Genomic DNA, 21273 nt, shown 5'->3' with positions numbered 1-21273 from the left:
AAGAAAGTTACATTTGCAGTGGGCTCCATTTGACCAGCTCTCCAGAAGGTGCTGGGTGCCTGAGACTGACTCTCAACTGATCAGAATCCAACCCACAAATGAAAACACGCAGTCAAAATTCACCAACTACACTGAAGTAGATCAAAGATCTCTTAAGCAACCAAGAAGATGCCCAAGTCCTTAAAAAAGGCACATGACAGGCCTAATTACAGTACTTGGACACCTAATTAGAATTCAGTGTTTGAAAGCAAACTTAAATGGCAATAAAAACGCTTTCCAACCCACTAAAAAGCAGCAAGCACTGACAGATCTTGGACTGCAGTGCAAGCTGCAGGTGCTCCACAACTATCTATCAGACCGCAAACGCTCACTAGTGCTAGGCACTTTTCAAAGATAGATTATTTAGGGATGTACTTTTCAGGACAGGAACTAAGGTCCCAGACCTTAATAGCTATTTCTGCTATGTTAACTTTATCAAGTAGGAGGGTACTAAGCTTGATTTTTGCCAGTGTGCCTACAGCTTGAAAAAAATCCATCCTTTTTCAACTTCGTAAGAAGCAGACTTTAAAAAAACCCCTTGAACTGAGGTTTTTCTTCGCAATTCAAAAATCAGTGAAATCTGTTTCTTAAACCAGCTTGACCACTTCAGTCAAGTCTCTAAACTGCTGTGGTTTTGAGAGTAGCAACTCTGAAAGCAGCACTATGACTTAAGGCCAACAATTTCTGGAAAAAACACACAACTGAGTAAAAACTCATACCATGTTAAGATATATGTTACTCCCTAGAGCTGCCTATAGTTTGTAGTGTACTGTTCAGTGAAGTTCTCGAGTACCTAAAGTGCAGCAAAACCTCACAGCCATAAAAAGGCATTACTTATTTTGCTATTTTTCCTTTAGGGTCAAGGTTTATCATACAAGGTAAAGTATCCCAAAATTTTAGTGATTTTTCTTTTAAAAGAAATCTTCTTCCACAAACAATAATTTTAAATGTTAATTATATTAACCAGAACAGATTAAAATATTTTGTATGATGAAAGCAGTTCTTTTTTGATTGATGCCAAATATTTCCACTAAGGATTTCCTGGATAGGATTATCAGGGGCCCAGAGTGCAGTGAAAAATGAAAGATGACTCTTTATGGTTTGAAGTAGTTATTAACCTTGCCATAGCTTACAAGCACCAGTTGTTTTCACCACTCCTACAAAAGCCTTCAAGGCAAGAACACAGGACGTTTATTGTGAGCCAAACAATTAAACCATTACTTTCATTTGTCAGTCAGCTTTGAGGTGATGCTTCTGAGTTTTAGAGGATATCAGCCAAAACTGCCAGAAGGTACAAAACATGCAAGGCAACTTACCCTGCACTTCTGTATCTTCACTTGACCACTGCAGGCAGGCAGCCTGCTTGCTTGCTGGGATTGACGTATTTGTCCTAATCCCCAACAGTAGGTATTATGAATAAAAAGGCGGTTCTATTTTGGAAAGAGATCCTCCAAACATAACAATGTAAGAACTCGTGTTGCTTTTCTCTCAACAGCTCCCAATTCTAAATGACACAAACTATTCCTCCTGTCAGCTTTTCAGACTAGGAGTGGATTCTCAGAAATAAAATAATTTCTCCCTTTCTCACATCAGAGATTCTGCAAACCCATTACACCAACTGTCATGTAGGTAAGAGTCCCTACCATTTGACTGTGTCCCTTGAGATATCAACTGACGCCTCAAAGCATTCAGTAGGCTGACACAGGTCATACGTGTCTAAAACTTGGTAAACAGGAACATTGCTGGCAAAGAGGATCAAAAAAACAGCTTTTTTAGCTGGATTCACATCAGGGGTGACACAAGAGTCACCTACGTACTGAAGCTCAGTACTACAGAAAAGTAATGGTACAGCTAGTCTGAATACTCCTATGTTTGTTCATCCATTTAACTAGAGCCTCCATGTTCCTTGATATGGTATTTCAGCTAAGGATCAAAACTAGCATTTGTCAACACAGGCCAAGTCTACAGAAAGTACATCTCTCTCTCTCTGTATCTTAAGTTGGTAAGAAAGGTAGAAGCTACTTTCTGTTACTAGAAAGAGGAGGATCTTCATACCTTCTCTGGGTGAACTACAAAGCAATTGAATAGAGGGCTCAAAACACAGGAGGTGGGAACCCATACCAAGGGTCCTAGTAGCACTCCTCCCAACTCCTAAGTATGTATACAATTTCCATAAGGATGAAGAAATAAAAGCTTCACTGTGACATAAAACTTGTGACAAATCTTTAAGCAGGACAAGTGGTATCTTAAAAACACTGTATGGATTTTTTTGTATTATTTTAAGAGGCACTTAGAGCCTGATCTGCTCAGGACAGCATTTTCTGTCAGTCACTATTTACTTAATCTAGCATACACTAAGATTAAACGTAGACTTGTTCATTTACACTACAGTACTTTACCAACAGAACAGGTGAAAACTGTAGTACAAAATTTCTGGTATAATCATGCTGGAAGCTACATCAAAAGTCTCATTTCTCAGAGTGCTGAGAACACATTCCCTGGCATCATCTAATGCCTTCATAAAGTAGATTAAATGTGTACTCAGAGGCATCCAAACATTCATAGCCATCTGAATTAGAAGAAAAAACCTAAACTTGGACCCTACATCAACAATTTAGTTCTGAGCCTTGAAAGAATGCATCGAGAGGAAGGAAAGCAGGGAGCTGCTACTGAAGTATCTTCTCCATGGCTCATACTACTGATCTACAGCAGCACTGAAACAGAAACAATTCAATGACCAGACTTCCAGTTTCTCTTTATGTTAATACAGCATTTCATACTCCTGTAGGCTTTTAAAGTGGTCATCCTATCTAATGTTAGTGTGGCCTGAGGCTATGAGTAACATGCTAATCTTCTTACAAAGCTAGCTTTAAAACCCACGTAAGCAACTAGGGCTAATACAGTTACTATAGATAAAATGCCAGCTTTAAACAATGTAATTCATTGATGTTTTGTCAAGGATTTTTTTTGTGTGAACACACCGGGAAGATTAGTTTGTTTTTAACTGCTGACTTGTAATAGAACAAAGCCAGCTACAGGGATATAATAGAAGCAACCTATCCAGAGATGAGTAACACAGATACTCCCAGTTCTATTTTATTCATACTGCAGTCATTGTTACTTGCCAAACAGACTGTCAGTGGGAAACCAGGAGTACTTCACATGTGGATCTGCGTAGCTTGCATTAGGTATTGTATCTGTCTCTTCCAACTGTTCAGGCATCAGTGACAGTATTGCAAGACATAGAATCATGGAATCTCTTGGATTAGAAAAGACCTTTAAGATCATCAAGCCCAACTGTTAACCTAGGGCTGCCAAGTCCACCACTACACCATGCCTCTAAGCACCACATCTACATGTTTTTTGAATGCTTCCAGGGATGGTGACTCCACTGCCTCCCTGGGCAGCCTGTTCCAGTGCTTGACAACCCTTTCAGTGAAGACGCTTTTCTGAAGACCCTACATGTTTAGAAGAAGAGGCATGTTTCATCACGTATCTGCTTCAATTATGTTTACTATTACATGCTATCTCCTTGGTGATGGAAAGGGAAGACTAGGATGAAATCAAGCTGGAAGAGTGCTGACATTGCTGCTTCTCCACCCACATTCACCCACCTCCAACTTAAACACACTATTACTGTCATGATGCAACCATAAATTGTATTGAAAAAAATTAGGGGATATGTTAAGTATAATGAAAAGTTAAAACAGTCTTGTCTCAGAGGCTGTAAAGCATGGAAGTGAAATTCACAAGAAGAAAACCGTGTTAGTAGTCTTGTATACAATTCTAACAGCTCAAGATTTTAAGTGATTTTAAGAGAAAGTGGCTGCAAAGGGCATCAGAACCTGGCAGGCTGACTACATATTAGGTAGCTATAATGAAATTAGTATTTTCCTTCTATTTAAAAGCTGATCAGTAATACATCTCCTGCATTGCTGCTATAAACCACATGAAAAGTTACCCTTCCCTCTGCCATCTGCTACAAATTTTGGAACAAATTAGGTCTCAGTAGACCTTGGCAAGCTTTGATCTTTTGATACCACAAGCAGGTGTATGACTCAAACTTTCCCACCCAACACTTAACATCTCTCCCCCATTTCAATTTGGGATTTGGAGAAACGCCCACAGCCTCAACCTCTGCAGCGTTACAGTTTAGCTCTTCCAAAGACAGCCAATATCCTCTGGCATAGGAGCAAAACATATGAAAGGAGTTGAGACTCAGTTTTAAACATGCCTATATCTAGAGAGCTGGATTGCTGTTAAAAACCCCATCAGATTTCTTTCACAGGGAAGCCTCCCTAGGCTGCAGCCCAAGTCAAAGCAATCTGTCAGTCGGGAGTCTAGGGCTGGGGGCACCAGGGGAAGGGATGGAGGGGGAACTGCACAACAGCCCAACTGATGGGAGCTTATACAGGTTCATCTGACTGAAGATTACAAGGAAAAAGTCTCTCACCAGCCAGGGTAAGAGGACAGAGTGGAAAAAAGTGGTATGGGAGAGAAATAGCACACAGACTCCAGGTAATTTAAAAAGCTCTACCTGAGCCCAAAAACTTGTCATGATTTTAGGAAAACAGAGAGGTTGCCTAGATTCATTACTCTTTTCTGTTATCAAAAGTACAGGGCTTTGTAAGGACCCCAAGCGCAATGCAAGCCTGCTCCCACAAGTCAGCTGTAACTGCTCATAAAGATGTGCTGAAGCTACTGAAATGCCCAAGGGGCCCAGCAGGGACACTTGGTACCTACAGCAGCTGGTCAGACTGGTCTCTGCTGTGCAAGTGCCAAACAGGCAACTTGTGCTCAGGAAATGCACAGAAAGGCAAAGGGAAGAAAAAGAGCTGCAGCTTACTCAAGTGATGGGAGCTCAACTCCAGAGAATCAAGGAGCTGGGATCCAAATAGTGTTTTCCATTGTATTTTCAATGGATTTGCTTCCTTTCTCATTTGCTTGTTTTGGGGGATGTTTTGTTTGTTTAAATAACAGCAACACCACCAGATAGCTAAAGAGTGCAATTTGTGCCTCCTCTTGCAATCACTAAAAATCCTTCCAGGCTTCCCATTGGAGCCACCACACACACTTTCTCTCCCAAGAACGGGGCTAAGTGCACAGTTAAAATCCTACCCTTTCTGTGGAAGGAAGCCCTGACATTGATGATGAATTCTGAACAGAAACTTGGAACTGCTACCTTCTGCAAGCTTGTAAAAAGCCTACACAAACAAGCAGTATCTAAAGCATACTATTTTATTCATACAATCTTGTTTGTTTAAAGTATCAGCTATGCTTTTTAATTTCAGTAAGAGGTGAACAAGCTGCCAAAACAACAAACAAAACTCAAGAGTCAGCCAGCCCCCAGTTGTGCTAAGCAAAATAGTCATTAACTAGAAGAAACTTATTAAAATTATAACAGTATTAGCAGCCTAATTATTAGCACACTGACTACAGCTATTTCAATAGCACATTTTCTGCAGCTACAGAGCATGCTTCCCCTGCATGGTATACCTTACTAAGAACAGCTCACAAGATGAGCCCAAAATGAGAGCATCATGTTGTCTTTTCCCAAACGTTGTACTTCTAACTGGTTTTAATTAGAAGAGTTCTAGCATCGATAACCAGGTTGCTAACAGGACTTTAATTTGCACTTTAACACACAAAACCACCTCACTGAGATAAAATTCTTTTATCTTAATTCAGAATATATGTTCCTATTAAAAGTGACTGCACCTGATTGTACTTAACATTAGTATTATATCTGTCACCCTAGTGAGCAGTATTTTCTTTGCAGAGATTAAAAATCTGTCACTTAGCGTCAGACACCAATACGTAGAGTCTAAGTGGACCTTAACCTGAGAATTAGGACAGGAGCAAAGAACAGCAGGTTTCTAGTTGCAGGAACACACCAAAGCTGCAGCTGTTGCTACTCATCAAGTTTACAGCTGCTGTCCTCCTCCACCATAGTGTGTTCACACACACACACTTTCCATTCACATAAAATATGAAAACACATCCAGTAATCACTCTTCTGAATTGCCCAGTCTTCCACATTTCGTCATATCGTGGGATCTGAAACCAGTACAGAGCACCCTTTTTGCCGCTTATACACATGAGATTTGATCCCTCAGTTTAGCATAACTTGCAATACATGTGGAAGAACTGTTTTCAGCCCCATTATGACTTTTACTCATAACAATAAGGAACAGCACATTAAATCCCCACAAGCAGTCTAAAAAGAGCATTTGAATTTGTTTTGTACATATCAGGAAAAATTTCACTGTGAAAGTCAAAAAAAAGCATTTGCTGTGCTTCACAATGACAACACATTTACAGAAAGCATTAATAGGCATCAAGAAAAAACTGACCAGGACTTTGATTGGTTTCATGATGTCCAAGTTTCCAGTTCTATGCATAACTACATACTGTTTTGCCAATGTCTTTGGGACAACTTTTTAAAACACATGCAACTCACTTAGTATTTTATGTATGCATCAGAGGACAGGTATTACGAAACACTACACTTAAGTTCTAAATATTCAAACTTTGTAGAGAGTGAGTTTTTCCTATTCATTACTTTGGTTTCAGGCAGAGGCTGTTGCTCCTCAACAGGTCATCAGGTATGAGCATGACTGTGTTAAGACTGAAAACAGAGACAGAATTAGAGCATCCTAGTCTTCATTCTGACAGACCTTCCTGATTTTGCTGGATGGTTCATACCCAATTAAGGATATAGCTCTATTTCTATGTAAAAAACCAAGCCACCAGGTGTGATAATTAAATCTTCACTTACCAGTTCCATAGAATGCTCATAACATATACACAAAGTATGAGCTCTCAAGTATATTTTAACATTCAAAAGTCACATTTGTGGGTTTAAAAAATAGCAATGTATACCCTTCTGTTTTTGAAGACACAGCTTTGAGTTCTGGTTTGTAACGTGCAGAACATAAATCAAGTAGTTTCACCACTTTGGGTTTGCATCATAGAAGAATTTACACATACTTTGGATAATGGCCAAGTATTGCTCAAAGAACATGCAATTCCAGTAGTAAGATGAATACGCACATCAGCAGAAATACCAGGTAGGAGTCAAGGAGCTTCAAGGTACTGCAGTTTTGACTTGCACTGCGCTGACAAAACTAAAGAGCCCATGAAGGACAGATGAAGCTGCTCAGCTGGGAGATCAAAATCAGCAGTTTAGAAATAAATGGACTGAGGCCAGCCCGAGTAACTCCTTTCTGTGCCTGGGCTGTATAATCTACAAGCTGTTCACAGGACAAAAATGTCATTTACATAGAAAAATCCACATGACATTCTTATGACAGGAAATACTACTCCAGAAGATTGTGAGGTACTGAAAGGGTCATAGGGTTCTAACTACTAATCTCTGCACTGATGTGACTTGAAAAGTCACTGCTCACCAGCTGTTCACTACCACCATTCTGGAAAACACTACTCCCCAAGCACTGGTGGCAGAAGGTAGTGTAAGTTCATTCCTCAAGAAGTTCAACTCAGTGCACCATTTTACCTGGGGCTGTAGGGCCAGTAACTGCCAGCTGGTACCAGAACCACCGACCTGGGACCGTAATTCCCAAGACTGCCCCCAAGTGAATTTGCCAGACCTTGTGAGTCAAGGCTCCGCTAGATGCACAGGCTCCATCACTTTGGCTTCCACGGCATGCTTATGAAGCAGACCTTAGTGAAGCTATGAATGAGGTTATTTTCCTTCCCCCTCCAGTGCTACAGAACTTGCAGGCTAATCCTGGATCCTTCCCTCTAGAAGTGTATTTCATACAAATGTAAATATAGCAGCATAAGAGCTTTTTCTTCAGAATGCTTCTGTGAAATAGCATTTCATATTCATGTTTCTATAACCCTGACTACTCACTTGCATATTTGAGGAAAATTTCATCTTCTGTTCTTTAAAAAAAAAAGTTACTCACCCACAACTCTATCTCCTACTTTCACCCCCATCTTCCTCATGGCTGCAGCATACAGTGCTACAGCTTGTCTCAGTTCTTCAAAAGTAACTTTCAAGATTTCTTCTTTGCCTTCCTCTGAGGAAAGAGGATTAAAACAACAAGTCAGAAATTATGCACTGCAGCATAAATAGAGTCTAGTACAAACAACTGATTCTGGAAGAAAAAGAATACAAAGCAATTTTAGGAAAAGAGTTTCCACTAATAATTATACTTTTTGCTTTTCAAGTTCCTCTTGAACTGTACCAAGCTTTTCTTTTTAATGGGAATCAAGGATTAATCAGTAGTATTCATTCAGTAGACATGAAGACATTTTTAAAGACAGGAATGTACAGCTGCCAAAAAGCAAACTATTCACTGCAGAAAGATATATTCTCAAAGTGCATTTATCATAAACAGATGGCACTCACAAAGGCTACTTTCTAACATGGAAACAACAACCCCATTTTCCCTTTTCACTCGGTTATCTCATCAGGTCTAGGAAGCAGCATTAAGGTGCCAACTTTAGGTTTCATTAGAGCAAGTCACTGACTTGAAAATCATGCACAGAGTTACTAAGGTCTGACTTTCAATATGCTTTTTAAACGTCATTTGCCCACATACGACAAAGCAAATACACTAGACTGGACTCCATTTATCTCTGGAAAAGATCTGCAGGGTGTTTCCATTTTTGTACTGAATGTCAGATGTTGCATAAGTTGTTACTAAATCACTTGTGAAACAAAAGGAACTAATCTAAATGTTATGAATGACAAAGTCTGTCATCTTAAAGGTCCCTTCCTGTACTTCCTCAGTGAGAGTCCTGCAAACCAGGTGGCCTGTCCTGTTTCCTGTATCCAGCACTTACTAAAACACATGTGCCAAGGCTGTCAACAAAAGCATACTGCATGGCCTGGGTACATCAGGTCCTTGCAGTCCAGCTACCATCAGTCTGATTTCCTTAAGCTAGGAACCATATTTTTTTCCTCTTTTGCCTTCTTAAACTTCCATCCCAGTAAGCCTGAACTTACACGGAACAAGAGAACAGGTTGCAATGGGAAACACAAAAGTCAATTAACATGTAGTTCATAAGCCAAGCAGGGACTGCTGACGGCTTCCATGTTCCCATAGAACCACAAGAAACAGGACTCTGATCTTGCTCCATTATTAAAGCCTCCAGGAGAAGGGAGTCACAAATAAGAGATTCAGAGTGGGAGCCAGTGACAAGTGAAATTGTTCAGGCAAGTTACATTTACATTCCTGTGCTCTGTTACACCCACATTGCTCCACAGCACCCCCCCTAATGAACACACGAACCTAACAGGTTCCCAAAACACCACTCTGACCTAGCAGCAATGGGTGAACAAAAAATACTCAGACTTAAGAGATCTTAAGAAGATTAAATACAGTAGAAGGTCATGAAAAGAAATGCAGGTGGAAGTCTGTTCACCACAGAAGTAAATGTATTCACTCCAGCACTGATACAGTATTCAACTGTATAATAACAAATAATTTTGCTCCTTTTGGTATTATCACCTGTGACTGGGACACAAAACAGTGAGTCTGTGGTACACCCCTACTTCCTAACAAGAAACAAGATCTACAGGGACAAAGCAATCACAAGTCAAACCAAATAATTCACTCAGTTGATAATAATTCCTTCAATAGTTTGAACTGAAAGTGTTTAACTCCACTTTCTCAAGTTGCATGTTTGGCTTTTAACATCAACAAATCAATTGCATAAATTCTATGCACATTTAGAGCTAGCTTACTAATCAGTGTTTGGCTTCCAGCTGTTGCACAGATGTACTACACTGATTTTTTCCTCCATCAAATAATGCATAAGCAGCTTTTCTAATGATATCAAAATTTGAAAGCAATGAGTCCATCCCTTCGAAGCCAGCTTTCTGTCACCAGCCTCATTTCCACCAGGCTTCACCAGATCCATTCTTACTACACTGGAACTGGGTCACAGATTTTCCCATTCTCTCTGAACTGGTAGTTGATGATTTTACATATATATACACACATACATAGGATCAGAGAGGTTTCTTCCAATACCTCTATACAGTAAAATGCAAGTGGTAAGTATTTCTTCTCCAGCAGTATGCTTACAGAAGACTGTTCTGTTGTCTCGTATTGTTTCTGAGCAGCTATCTGAACAACACTAACACACGTAATTCAAAACCTGATCCCTATGCATCAGAAATCAGAATCTAAGACTTTTAACACCTACACAATCAATCCATAGTTCTGCGTAATTTTCTCTCCTAATGAGCTGTAGGAGTTCGTTGTTTATTGTTGAGCTATTAAGAAGCATCACTGCTTGGTCTTATGATAAGGATTAGGTCCAGCAAAAGGGAAGCTCAGAATACAACTCCCTAAGGAAGCACTCACTCACCCGCAGAGAAGCTAATCCCATCAAACAGAGATTAGAATCGTGTTTAAGTTACCAAAGTCAGCAAATACAGGGAAGGGACATTGCCTTAATATCACCACCCTCAGCACGGAGTATGTCCAGATTTTACTAGACTTAAATCTTCTCCAGCACAGCAAAAAAAAATAAGACTGAGCTGCAGTGTTCCAGAAAAGCAAGATTCCGAGTCTCCCATTCATATAACTTTCCTTACCGTGTTGTCAACAGCAAGAAGAGTTAATTCCTACCTACGCCCCATGTAGTCCTTAGTGTTCACAAGAAAAAAAAGGCACAGTAAGAGAGTGGGAAAGGCAATATCAAGTAACAGTGCCAAAAGGCTTGCTGAAGGCAGGCATTAGGCAAGTGTTTATAACAAGTGTGAAGTAATAGCTCAAAGAGAGTGATGCTGAACGCAGCATGATCTCCACTACCTAAACGAATTCAAGCACATTCTAAGACAACTTTAATTTGCCATAAACCTGCAGAACTATCTATAGTCCCAGAGCATGTTTTGCTGGGGTTTTGTAGAGCTGTACTGTAGATTCTGCAGAGTTCCTGACTTCATTTTCCTCTTTTTCTCCTCACCCAAGCCAGTTTATTTCCAGGACTCATAAAAAGGAGAGCTGTTTTAAGGCCTTGTCCAGTGAACTACAAATATAAGCCATTAATTTTTTCTTACTTGCTGCATACAGTGCAATCTTGTCATTGTCCTTGTGCTTCAGAAGATTTTCTGCATAGTTCAGACGGCTGCCTTTAAACCATTCCGGGACATCTGCAATACTTTTGGATGTATCAACCACCTGAAAATAAAATACGTGTTAGTGGAAGACTGCAATGTAATTTCTTTTTCAGAGCATTGTACAGAAATCAGCTCATTAATTCCAAGCTCTTCATACACTCCATCAGGCAAGAATCATTCTTCCCAGCTTACAGATGGCAAACAGACACTACAGGCTTGGAAGGATTAGTTACTTGTCAACTGTCACAAGCAAAGACATCATTACAATAAAACTAGAAACAGTTCCTTGCTGACAGTTCTACCTTTGGACCAGCCTTAAATACACAGAGGGAAGCAAACCACTATGACTACATCCAGACCACAAGACACACACAAACCACAGTGCACGCCAGGGCTTTGCCTCTGGAAACATCCCAACCAGGGACTGAGCTACAGTGTGTTGCAGCTCCCTACCAGGCCACACCACCCAGCCTCCCCCTTACGAAAACCAAACCCGGGAAGGTGCGAGTACCCATTCCTCCCCAGCATGAGTCACAAGGTACAAGAGTCCAACGGCAGGAACTCAGACAAGGGTAATTCAAATTAACCCTAGACTAAGTAAGGGAAATGTATAGTCAAACATAGAATAAAAAGCTTGAACTTTTTAGTTAATTTTCTAATTTTTTTTATTTATTTTTTTTTTTTAGGATTCAGTTGTCGTAAACATTTAAGTACTCCACAGCTTCATCCAGAGTGCAGAAGAAGGACCGCAACTAACCTCCACACCCAAGAAATACTGTACCACAAACTGACTGCACGCATTTCTACCAGCCTTCACTTGCCATTTTCTAAAAAGATGGTTCAACCTAATAAGCCCACATTAAGGAATTCCCCACTTATGTCTTAGCCCTAAGACACACAAAGAATTGAAACACTTTAATGAAAAGTCACAAAAGATATGTTCAGCTGAAACAGCCTCCCCCATCTTGAACTAATCAAGCCTCAAAATATTAAATGACCCCTTGTTAAGTCACAGTTAAGACTATACCTTTAAAGACAGTGATAGGTAAAGAGCCCCTTAGCATTAGCCACAAAGTTAGGTAAATTCTTTCCAAAATGCCCCACTGTTTAGAGATTCAACTGCCCAGCAGCACATGAATTTTGTTATCTTAAAATTGACTAGTCTACAGTTGTCTTTTTGAAAGCTTCCGTTTATACCCTCAGGTTCTCTCGTGGACTGCACATGCATGGCCAGAAACAGCATTCTTTTGGACCAAGTAAAGAGCTCTTCTGAAAGCCAGGCAGAACTCAAAATGCTTCCCATTCCAGAAAACCTAATATCGTTGTGCTTTCAGACACGCAGTGTGTTTATTACCATAGGCAATCCTGAATTTGTAGAAGAGAACTTAAAGCTCATGTGAGGTACTCTACTACTTTCACTTGAATTTTCCAACAATGGGAACTCAAGCAGATTTCTCTGCTTGTAATGACTGCCTAGAACTGACTTATAACATTTATAGTTTATCAACTCTGGCTACAGAAATATTGTTTTATACCAGCATGTATTACTGCAGTAATTAGAGGCCACTCTTGAGAAGTGACTCATTCCCAACTTCCTCAGCTTGAAGAAAAGCAAGCAGAATGTTTCCAACATTTTCCAGGACAAGTTCTAACACAATTCTATTTTTTCCTGAAGAGGAACACCACCCCTTCAAAGGGCTCCGCCAGCATAAGGTGCTGGACTCCTATACTTGATGCTCCGTTATTTTCTACTCCATTAACACCCATGACTCCTCGTTAAGCCCAGTCCCTGTGGTAGTGGTACTGTGTCACACAAACAACCTGATCTCTCCCTTAGAGGCAAGGTCTCAGCAAGCAACAGAAACCAAAGGTCTGCTAATTTTTACTGGAAGACCCCAGTTCTAGCAGGCTTGTAAAAATGCAGAGCTTTGCAACAAATCTTTCACTTCATACAGTCCCAAACGCTCAGCAAGTACAGGGAAAGAGTGCAGTCTACAGTGCTGCTGACTGCAGTCCTCCTTTAATGAGTAAGGCTGTACTCCCACCCACAGCAGCACTGAAGCACACAAGGCCCATCTGTGTGGTTAGGTGAACATGCCAACTATCAGCTGTACTCCCACACCACCAGCTCCTGTTCTACAATTGCTTTTCATAGCAGCTCATCAGTGACTACTTCCCAGACCTCAGCAGCTACAAAAAAGCATCATATTAGCAATATCGCCTGTCCACACCTCTACTGCATTTTCCCTCACTGAAGTGGTTTGCTAGCTGCGCTAGAACCATGCATTGTCATGCCCCAGCGACTGTGCTTACCCTAAGCAGAGACTATACCTTTGAGAATGAATCTCACCCTTACCATGAGACAGATAATCCTTGCCTTACGGTGGTACATATGAGGTTCTGTATCACCTGAAGATCAAGAGCAGCAAAACAGCATGCCTCATGAAAAGCTAGAGAGCAGACAATACCAGAAAACACTCCCTCCACAGGAATAACAGCTTCTCATAGCAGAAAGTTGAAAGTTTTAAGGCATTTCATATGAACAGCTACTTGACGTAACACCACCAACGCTGCCGTGCCAATATAGCTTTGTATACTGCAAGTACTTGCAGTACTTCTTTTAAAAGTGGCATGGATGTCAAATGCCGCAGAGTGTCATGAGCATGTCTACAAACACTTAAAAACTTTACTAAGTTTAAATGAAACACTGGCTTCTTGTATTTTACACATATACAAGGCTTTATTGGCTTTCTTGGAATGACCTGTGGGAGTATAAACTGTTTAACTGGCTGGGGACAAAGGAGTCATCTCCAGTTCATGAAAAAAACTATTCTCCCCAAAGCATAATGCTTACTTCCAACAAGCAGCAAGGATCAAGTCATAAGACACTTCAAATCAAACCTTCTCAGCTCTTTAGCTACCACAGAACAGCTCAGTTACTGTGACCAGCCTTTCCTCCTGACATACAACAGAAAAGGACCCATGGTAAGGACCAACAGCAAGTCAGCTTTGACGCTCAAAGCTGGAGCCAAGCCTCGAAGCTGACACTAGGGGGAAGCTAGAGGCAAACAGCAATAGCCATTAAAAGTGAGTCAAGGATCTCCTGCAGTACTTGTCTGTCAGCTGACTGCTGCTCCCGTTTTAAGATCTACAATGGTCTCGCCATGATGTGAGAACAGGCACGCAGGGGCCCAGAAGCTCACAAGTAGTCTGGTTAAAGCCTTCCTAAACATCCTCATCTTCTTGCTTCTTATCCTCAGGAAACCTGCGTTTTTAAGCCACCGCTGCCTGCTTCAGCCTCCCTTCCAGTTCAGCCGCCACTGGCGGTGTCTGGAGGGCCAGACTTCCAGGAGCACCAGCCCTGCAAAGCAAGAGAAAAGTGTTATCGTCCAGCTTGCTCAGTACAGATACGCAGGTGCAAAACAGCTCCTCTGAACTACTTGCTCAGGACAATTTGCATTCATGTGGAAATTTAGAAAGATGGCCTTGCTAGCAGCACAGAGTATGTCAAGAAAATACACGATGCAAATACAACCTGGTCAGATTTTGAACTACCATCTAGAGAAGATAAAAGATCAATGTATAGTCTTCAGACTACATACTTCAAAAGGCAGGCTAGTTCTTACATTCTTGCTCAATTCACCTTTCTAAAGGGTGGGTCACATCACAACACCCGAGCACAGTTTCACAGCAGGAGGAACCACTTTATCATATCACACAGCACAGAAATTTCTAAGACAGGAAGAGGCAAAAGAAACTTACCAGTTCCCTCTGCAAAACTGCCAGTACTCCAAGTGTGCTTGGAACAGATGGCCTCCAGGGATTAAGACAGAAGTCCAGTCCTCTCTTTACTAAATCCAAGGAAGGTTCCCCTGTGTCGAGCTCTTTAAGTAATTAGCCAATCATCTTCCTCAGATGGAAAACCACAGGGTGATGCTGATACCCTACAACAGGGCTGTACCAAGGGCTCCAGCTTTGCCCTCCATGCACAAGAGCTTCAAGGTCACCTTTACCTCAAGGCAACACCGCAGCATGGTCTGGTATTCCACCTGTGACTGCAGTCAACCACTACCGTTCCCTCAGAGACATTTCAAGCCTACATCTGGTTGCAGAGACTTCCACAACCAGTTCTACAAAACCAGAGTGCAAGAGGTATACTTATCAGATAAGCTGACTCAGGGAACATAAACATGAACTTGACTGCATGCCAGCATTTACAAAATCAAGATGATATTCTGCCAGCATGATCTAAAAGCAGAAAGCAGTATATTGGTAGACTCCCCACAAGCAGCCAGGACTTGCAAGGTATACGAGAGCACAATAACCACAAGGACACTACAGCAGAACTGTTTAGGACAACAGAACTTCGCGATTTCACTGTCCTAATGTTTACCAGCAACAGAACACCACCATCCACCACACAAGGAAATTCAGGACTGTACACTCGAGAGATTCCTCACATCACTTGCAAAGGTTCCAGGAACAGGTCAAAAGACCGATTGTAAAACTGGTTTATTGCCATCTTGCGTTGCACGTGACCAAGAGAAACACTTACCTCATCATACAGGCGAGAACATACAATGTTACTGTACTTCCAGAATTCTGCCCAGAAGTCTGAGAAGGATTCCACTGACCACTGGTATAAGTCATTGTAGTTGGCTAGAAGTAATAGATACCTGTTAGCATTATGTAGAGAATTATAGGAATGTAAACAAACTATACTTACAGAGATCCTGGATAAAGAAAATTTGTGGCTAAAACAACTAGTAAGGTCGAACTGATCACATAGAGTAGGTCAGAACAGATCCCTTCTGTACAGGGCAAGTGACTATAGCATCAACAGAAACGGTCTACCTGAACACATGGCAACATTTCACCCGTTACAAGCCATTCACCACCACACAGACAGAGACCTCTTCTAGTAACTCTGTGCAACATCTACCCACTCCCTCAGTGAAACCAAAGATGCAATACTTCAGAGACTCTGTCCCGCTCACTGGTATTTCCGCTCCCTATCGTATCATCAACCAAATGATTTAATACAGCAGAAGATAAACAAGTCTTCCTGACAAGAACCCTTATGGTTCCAGTCTGGGACCAAAGACCTCCAAGAGCGTGGCAACACTGGGATTAGATGCACTTGCCATCTAACTGTAGTATCAACAGCGCTGTTACAAAGGAAGCATGCATTATTCCTTAATGAATAAGGGGTCTGACAGACTGCAGCTTACCTTCTCATGCTAAACCAGCATGAATGAAGCTAAAAAGAGATGTTTACTAGCTAGATAGTAAAACCGTGACCCAGCATTAAAAACATGGAAGCAAGCAGTTTAAATCTTGCATGACTGTGATACCAATCAAGTAACCCAAGGAATGCGTATCAAAACTCCACAATTCAAACCAAATACTGAAATTCAGCGTGTAGAACAGTCTTGGGTATGAGTAACTGAGCTGATTCCTCATCACCAGCTTGAAAGTGACACTCCCAAGTCATGGCCACACTGTCTGAAGCTGTGCCAACAGCCAAATTGAATACGAGTCTGCCATAAGTGACAGTACTAACAGTTTCCTGCTCTGCCAACTGTGCTTCCTATTTAATGCTTCCAGCTAAACCACTTGAAGTCATTTTCTCGAATTCTCTTTGGTTTGTCATTCTGTTATCCAGCTCTTTGCTTCAGAAATCATCTTTGCATCCTCCTCCTACAAGGAAGACATCTTCCAGCTTTATAAGAGGAAAAAAAAACATTCCAAGCCATCTCTACACTTACACTTGATCACTACAGCTGTTTCCCCACCCAGTCTGCCCCTTCCACATCTTATTCCACTCAATCTTTTCCATCGATATCAGATTGCTCCCTAGGTATTACTGACACAGACACAAAGACCCTTCTCCGAACTCAGCTTCTGCCTACATATTGCCTCAGCCTCCTACATCCTTTTTTTATTTTTACACTCCACCCAAGTTACTCTTCACCACTCTATACAATGCACATCAGCTGGCGTGGGGCTAAGACTTTACCAAAAAATAAATCAGTTTTTTTGCATTTATCAGATTACTTGGAGCAACTGGTACAAGTCACCACTAACTTGATTTCTTATAACATGAACAGTCCGTTCTGTCCCCAAAATGAGCTTTAGCATGCAAGTCCTTCAGGGCATAGTCCTCTTAGCCAGGAGTCAAACACTGCATCTTGTCACTACGTTTTCAGGGTTGGACAGAGCCATGCTGTTCAAAGGGTTACATTGCCCTCAGCTCTCCTCGGCGAGTCCACATCTTAACGTTACATAAAGAATCCATTCTTCATTGTTGCATAGCACACAGACCAATGAACATCACTTCAAATCTAATGGAACTTGACAAAAGTTTCTATATATGCCCAGGAATCCACTCTTGAATGGAGATAGCCACTTCAAAATGGACTGAAAAGAATTCTAGTTGTTACATCCGTAAACATGGGAAGCCCATCTGAAACTGTATTTGGTCTTGATCATACAAGTACCAGTTACATGGCTTTTCTACTCAGGAGTTAGCTAAAAACCTGTAGTAGCTTACTTCCTACGTAGCAGGAGTTCTGACATGATAATGCAAAATCCCCCACCAGTCAGAGTAATGACCTGGCTTGCCGACAGAGTAAGTTCCCAAGCGAGGTACGCAAGTGTCTTCCAGACAGGAACCGCTAGAAGCACTAGCTACTTTGCTACTACTCCAGAATATTTCTGCTTATGCCACAGACACATTTATACTGCACTGACAAACTTGTCAGGCCACTTGCCAAAACCACTCCCTCCAGTCCCCATCAGACAAGCGATTACAGGAAAGCTACACAAGTCAACCCGGTCCCCAGACACTTTGGGAAACCAGACGGCATAAACCAAGCTAGTTTATGTGACCCCCACATGCACTGGCATCCACCTGGCTCATGATGTGAATGAACCCACACAGCCAGCACCGCTGGCTCCTGATAACCCCAGAGACACCACCACAGTCACTGGAAAACCATGGCAATCTGGGTTGAAAGCCACCTCTGGAGGTCCAAGCCCCTACTCAAAGGGGTACTACATTCAAAACTGACAGGTTGTTTCCAGCTGCAAGGACTGCACACCTATTCACAGCCATACAGGTATTTCTGAATGAGCATGAAGCAGAGCTTTAAGTTCTGGAGCTTAGGCAGATGCACAGCAAAAGAACCAAAACTTCCACCACTGAACCAGCTTACACATCACCTTTCCCTTCCCAGCATGTTTAAATATTACAAAAACATACTCATCACAAAGAAAGACGAGCATGGCCTTAATTCAGATCTCACATATGTATACCATTAAAGCACTATAGTAAGGCTCACAGGAGCCTCACAGCCACGGTGGCAGAGATCCCTCCTTCCCACATCCCCTTACACCACCAAGTCACCGCAGCATCGCTTCAGGCCCAAGGAAAACCCTGCACGCAGAGCCTGGCCCACACAGGAGCAGCCAGGAGCACAGAGCTGGTACCAGCACGGCCGCCGCCTGGGCTGCCATCCGGCAGCCGCAGCAAAGGCTGTTTGCATTCCCCATCAGCCTGGATCTTCACGCTACACGAGATGCTGCACCGGAGACCTCTACCCCAGGCACAAGCCGAGCATCCCTCTCGCAGCCTGGGACACCTCACCCCCCACCCCCGCCCCAGGTGGGGTGTGCAGGCACCTTGCCCCCCACCCGGCTATCCGGGACAGGCAGACTGCCCGCAGCCACCGCGGTAAGGCCAGCCCCGGGGAAGCAGAGCCCCGCAGGACTTCCCCGCCCCTCCTCCCCCTTCCCCCAGTCAGAGCAAGGCCCCCAGGGCCCCCCCGCCCGGCGCTCACCCAGGCGGAGCCCGCAGCTGCTGGCCACGGCGGCGCGGAACCGGTCCATGTGGGTGTTGCGCTTCGTGTCAGGCTCCCACATCACCTGGGACTCCATGATCTCGGGCTCCCGGGACATGGTGGCTGTCAGGCGAGCAAGCACAGCGAGCTACCGCCAGTACCGCGGGGAACCGACCCCACACCGCCCCGCCCCAGCCCTGACTACGCTCACCCTCCTGCGGCCGCACGCTTTAAGGGCGTCCGGTCCCTCCCCGGTCGCCGCACCCCGTAACCTTCCGCCGGAGGAGAAAAGAGTGCGGGGCGTTGCGCACCGCCCCGCCCGCCGGGACAGAGCGAGTCACCCCCTCGGTCGTGCGGGGTGAACGGGGGGCAGGCGCCGGCCCCCGCCCGGCTCAGCAGCGGCTGCGGCGAGGCCCCTCACGACGGCAGCGCCCGGCCTCCCCCCGGCGAGCGGTACCTCCCCTCCGGCGGCAGCGGCCCCCGCGCTCCTCCCGACTGGGGGCCGCCTCGTATCCCCCCGGCCCCCGCCCTGAGGGCAGCCCCCGCCGCGGGGAGCGACGGAAACAGCCGACTAACGCGCAGAGCTCCGCCGCCCCTGAGGGCCACCACACGCGGTGCGGGCAGCGGGGGGGGCGGGGGGGGGACGCACACACCATCGCTTCGTGCTTTCCGCATCTGCAAAACTGCTGCTGCTTTGGCATTTCCACCCCCCCCACCCCCAGGTCTGAAGCAGTCTCCGCTGACAGATGTCTTGGACCCACTAATGAGGCAAGAGCTGCCTTTCTCCACAGCCTCACTATCCCAGTTACACTTTTGTAACGTGCTCTGCCTACAGAGCTCCCACCTCAGATTAAAATCGATTGCTTCTCTTCTTTCAAAATGCGAGGTCTGGCTCTTACTGGCAATCACAATGTCACAACAGCTGATTTTCACTAAGTGGTGGTAACAAAGTGTTCAATAGCAACGCTCAAGTCACTGTGCATATGTGCTGCTTATGTAACTGTTACTTTCAAGGTCATGATTTCCCTTCTAATTCAGGGAAGCCTAGAAAAACACAAATTAGATGGTAAATTAGGCATACAGTGTAAATATGAAAGTAAAAGACATGTCATAGTAGTAGTACACTTCCTATAACTTTCATTCCGATTTTTGTGCTGCTGCAATACTGCCACTTTATTCAATTTGAACGCCATGGCAACTTGACTTGAACAATCCTGCAGTGACTCGCCTCAAGAAAAACTGTATGTATAGTGTATGTTCAAGTAACTCTCCAGAGCCCAGAGGACTCAGAGAGGCTAGAGATGGAAACAGGCCACATTATTTGCTTTTAAGTGCCTCCCTTTCCTTGGCAGCAGCGCTGGGAGAGGTCAGTGGAGGTGTGAAATCTGTGGCGTGGACAGGCTGCCAAGGCCTGAGGTAAAGCAGGCACACGGGATGCCTGCTCCAGGCCCGGGCCTGGCCCTTCCACCGTTTCATCTGGGCTTGGGAGTCGCAGCCTGTGGCAGAGAAAAACGACCTAGAAACTCCATCTCTCTGCATGCCTATGGAAAACACATTTCTTTGCCCTTTGGGCTGTCAAGACATTTATTGCAGTAGCAAGACTGCTAACCGATGCAAATATATGTACACAAGGTATTTGGACACAAAGTATTGCGGCACACATCAGTGTCAGTGCAGCCCTCTGCTAGGGATCTCGAGGGCAGCCCTAGCCCTCCACATCAACTTACCCCCAGTCTGTCCTGCTCTGGGGTGTAAAGGTGAGCTTTGCGTCAGGTTTTCTACAGGTCTCCGAGAATTACACCTGACATGACTTCCAGGTGAAGCTGCCGCGGCCGGGCGTTGACGCACTCCCTGTGGCTACTGGAAGCAAACCTGAAATCTCCCATTTTTACCTCACTTTCGCGCCCCGCAACCCGCGGCCCGAGGGATTCCCCGCTCCGCCGCTTCCCGCCGCGCCGTGGCTGAGGGGCCACCGCCCAGCCCGCCCCGCCGCCGCCCCTCAGGTGCCCTGGGACCGGGCGGCCCCGCGCGGCGGACGGATCCCGCGCGGCGCACGGCGGCCACGACGCCGGCGCGCCTGATTGGCTGCCACGCGCCTGGCCCCACATCAGCCCAGAGCCTGCTCTCCTCACGGCTGGGCTGACGGCGGAAGAGCTGGCACCGTAAAGAACCAATTGCCGCAGAGCTCTCGCAAAGGCTCTTCCCTGCCCACCAATGAACAGCCGGATCAGAAGGAGGCGTGCCCAATCGGAGCAGAGCTCTCATCCTGCTCGGCGGGAGGGAGGGTCCCTC

General features: G+C 44.1%; 1 protein-coding gene across 4 annotated transcripts in view; it reads right to left on the bottom strand.

Annotated features, from left to right (window-relative positions):
- Positions 1–21004, bottom strand: part of LOC308065254 (acetoacetyl-CoA synthetase-like) — a 32713-nt gene extending 11709 nt beyond the window's left edge. The window contains exons 1-6 of one of the 4 annotated variants that reach the window (XM_080391003.1): positions 20874–21004; positions 19826–20025; positions 18982–19104; positions 15696–15799; positions 11081–11201; positions 7971–8084 (exon numbers count right to left, since the gene is read on the bottom strand). In XM_080391003.1, the coding sequence (XP_080247129.1) occupies positions 7971–8084; positions 11081–11201; positions 15696–15799; positions 18982–19099 (457 nt within the window). In that variant the 5' untranslated portion in view covers positions 19100–19104; positions 19826–20025; positions 20874–21004. Of the gene's footprint in view, positions 1–7970; positions 8085–11080; positions 11202–15695; positions 15800–18981; positions 19105–19192; positions 19394–19438; positions 19769–19825; positions 20026–20708; positions 20854–20873 lie in introns of those variants that run through there. The other 3 variants (XM_080391004.1, XM_080391002.1, XM_080391005.1) reach the window with 3 other exon arrangements.
- Between the last annotated feature and the right edge of the window lie 269 nt (positions 21005–21273).

The sequence above is a fragment of the Falco punctatus genome, assembly GCF_963210335.1.
Source record: "Falco punctatus genome assembly, chromosome: 1".
Lineage (NCBI taxonomy): Eukaryota > Metazoa > Chordata > Aves > Falconiformes > Falconidae > Falco > Falco punctatus.
This window is presented reverse-complemented; position numbering and strand designations above follow the sequence as displayed.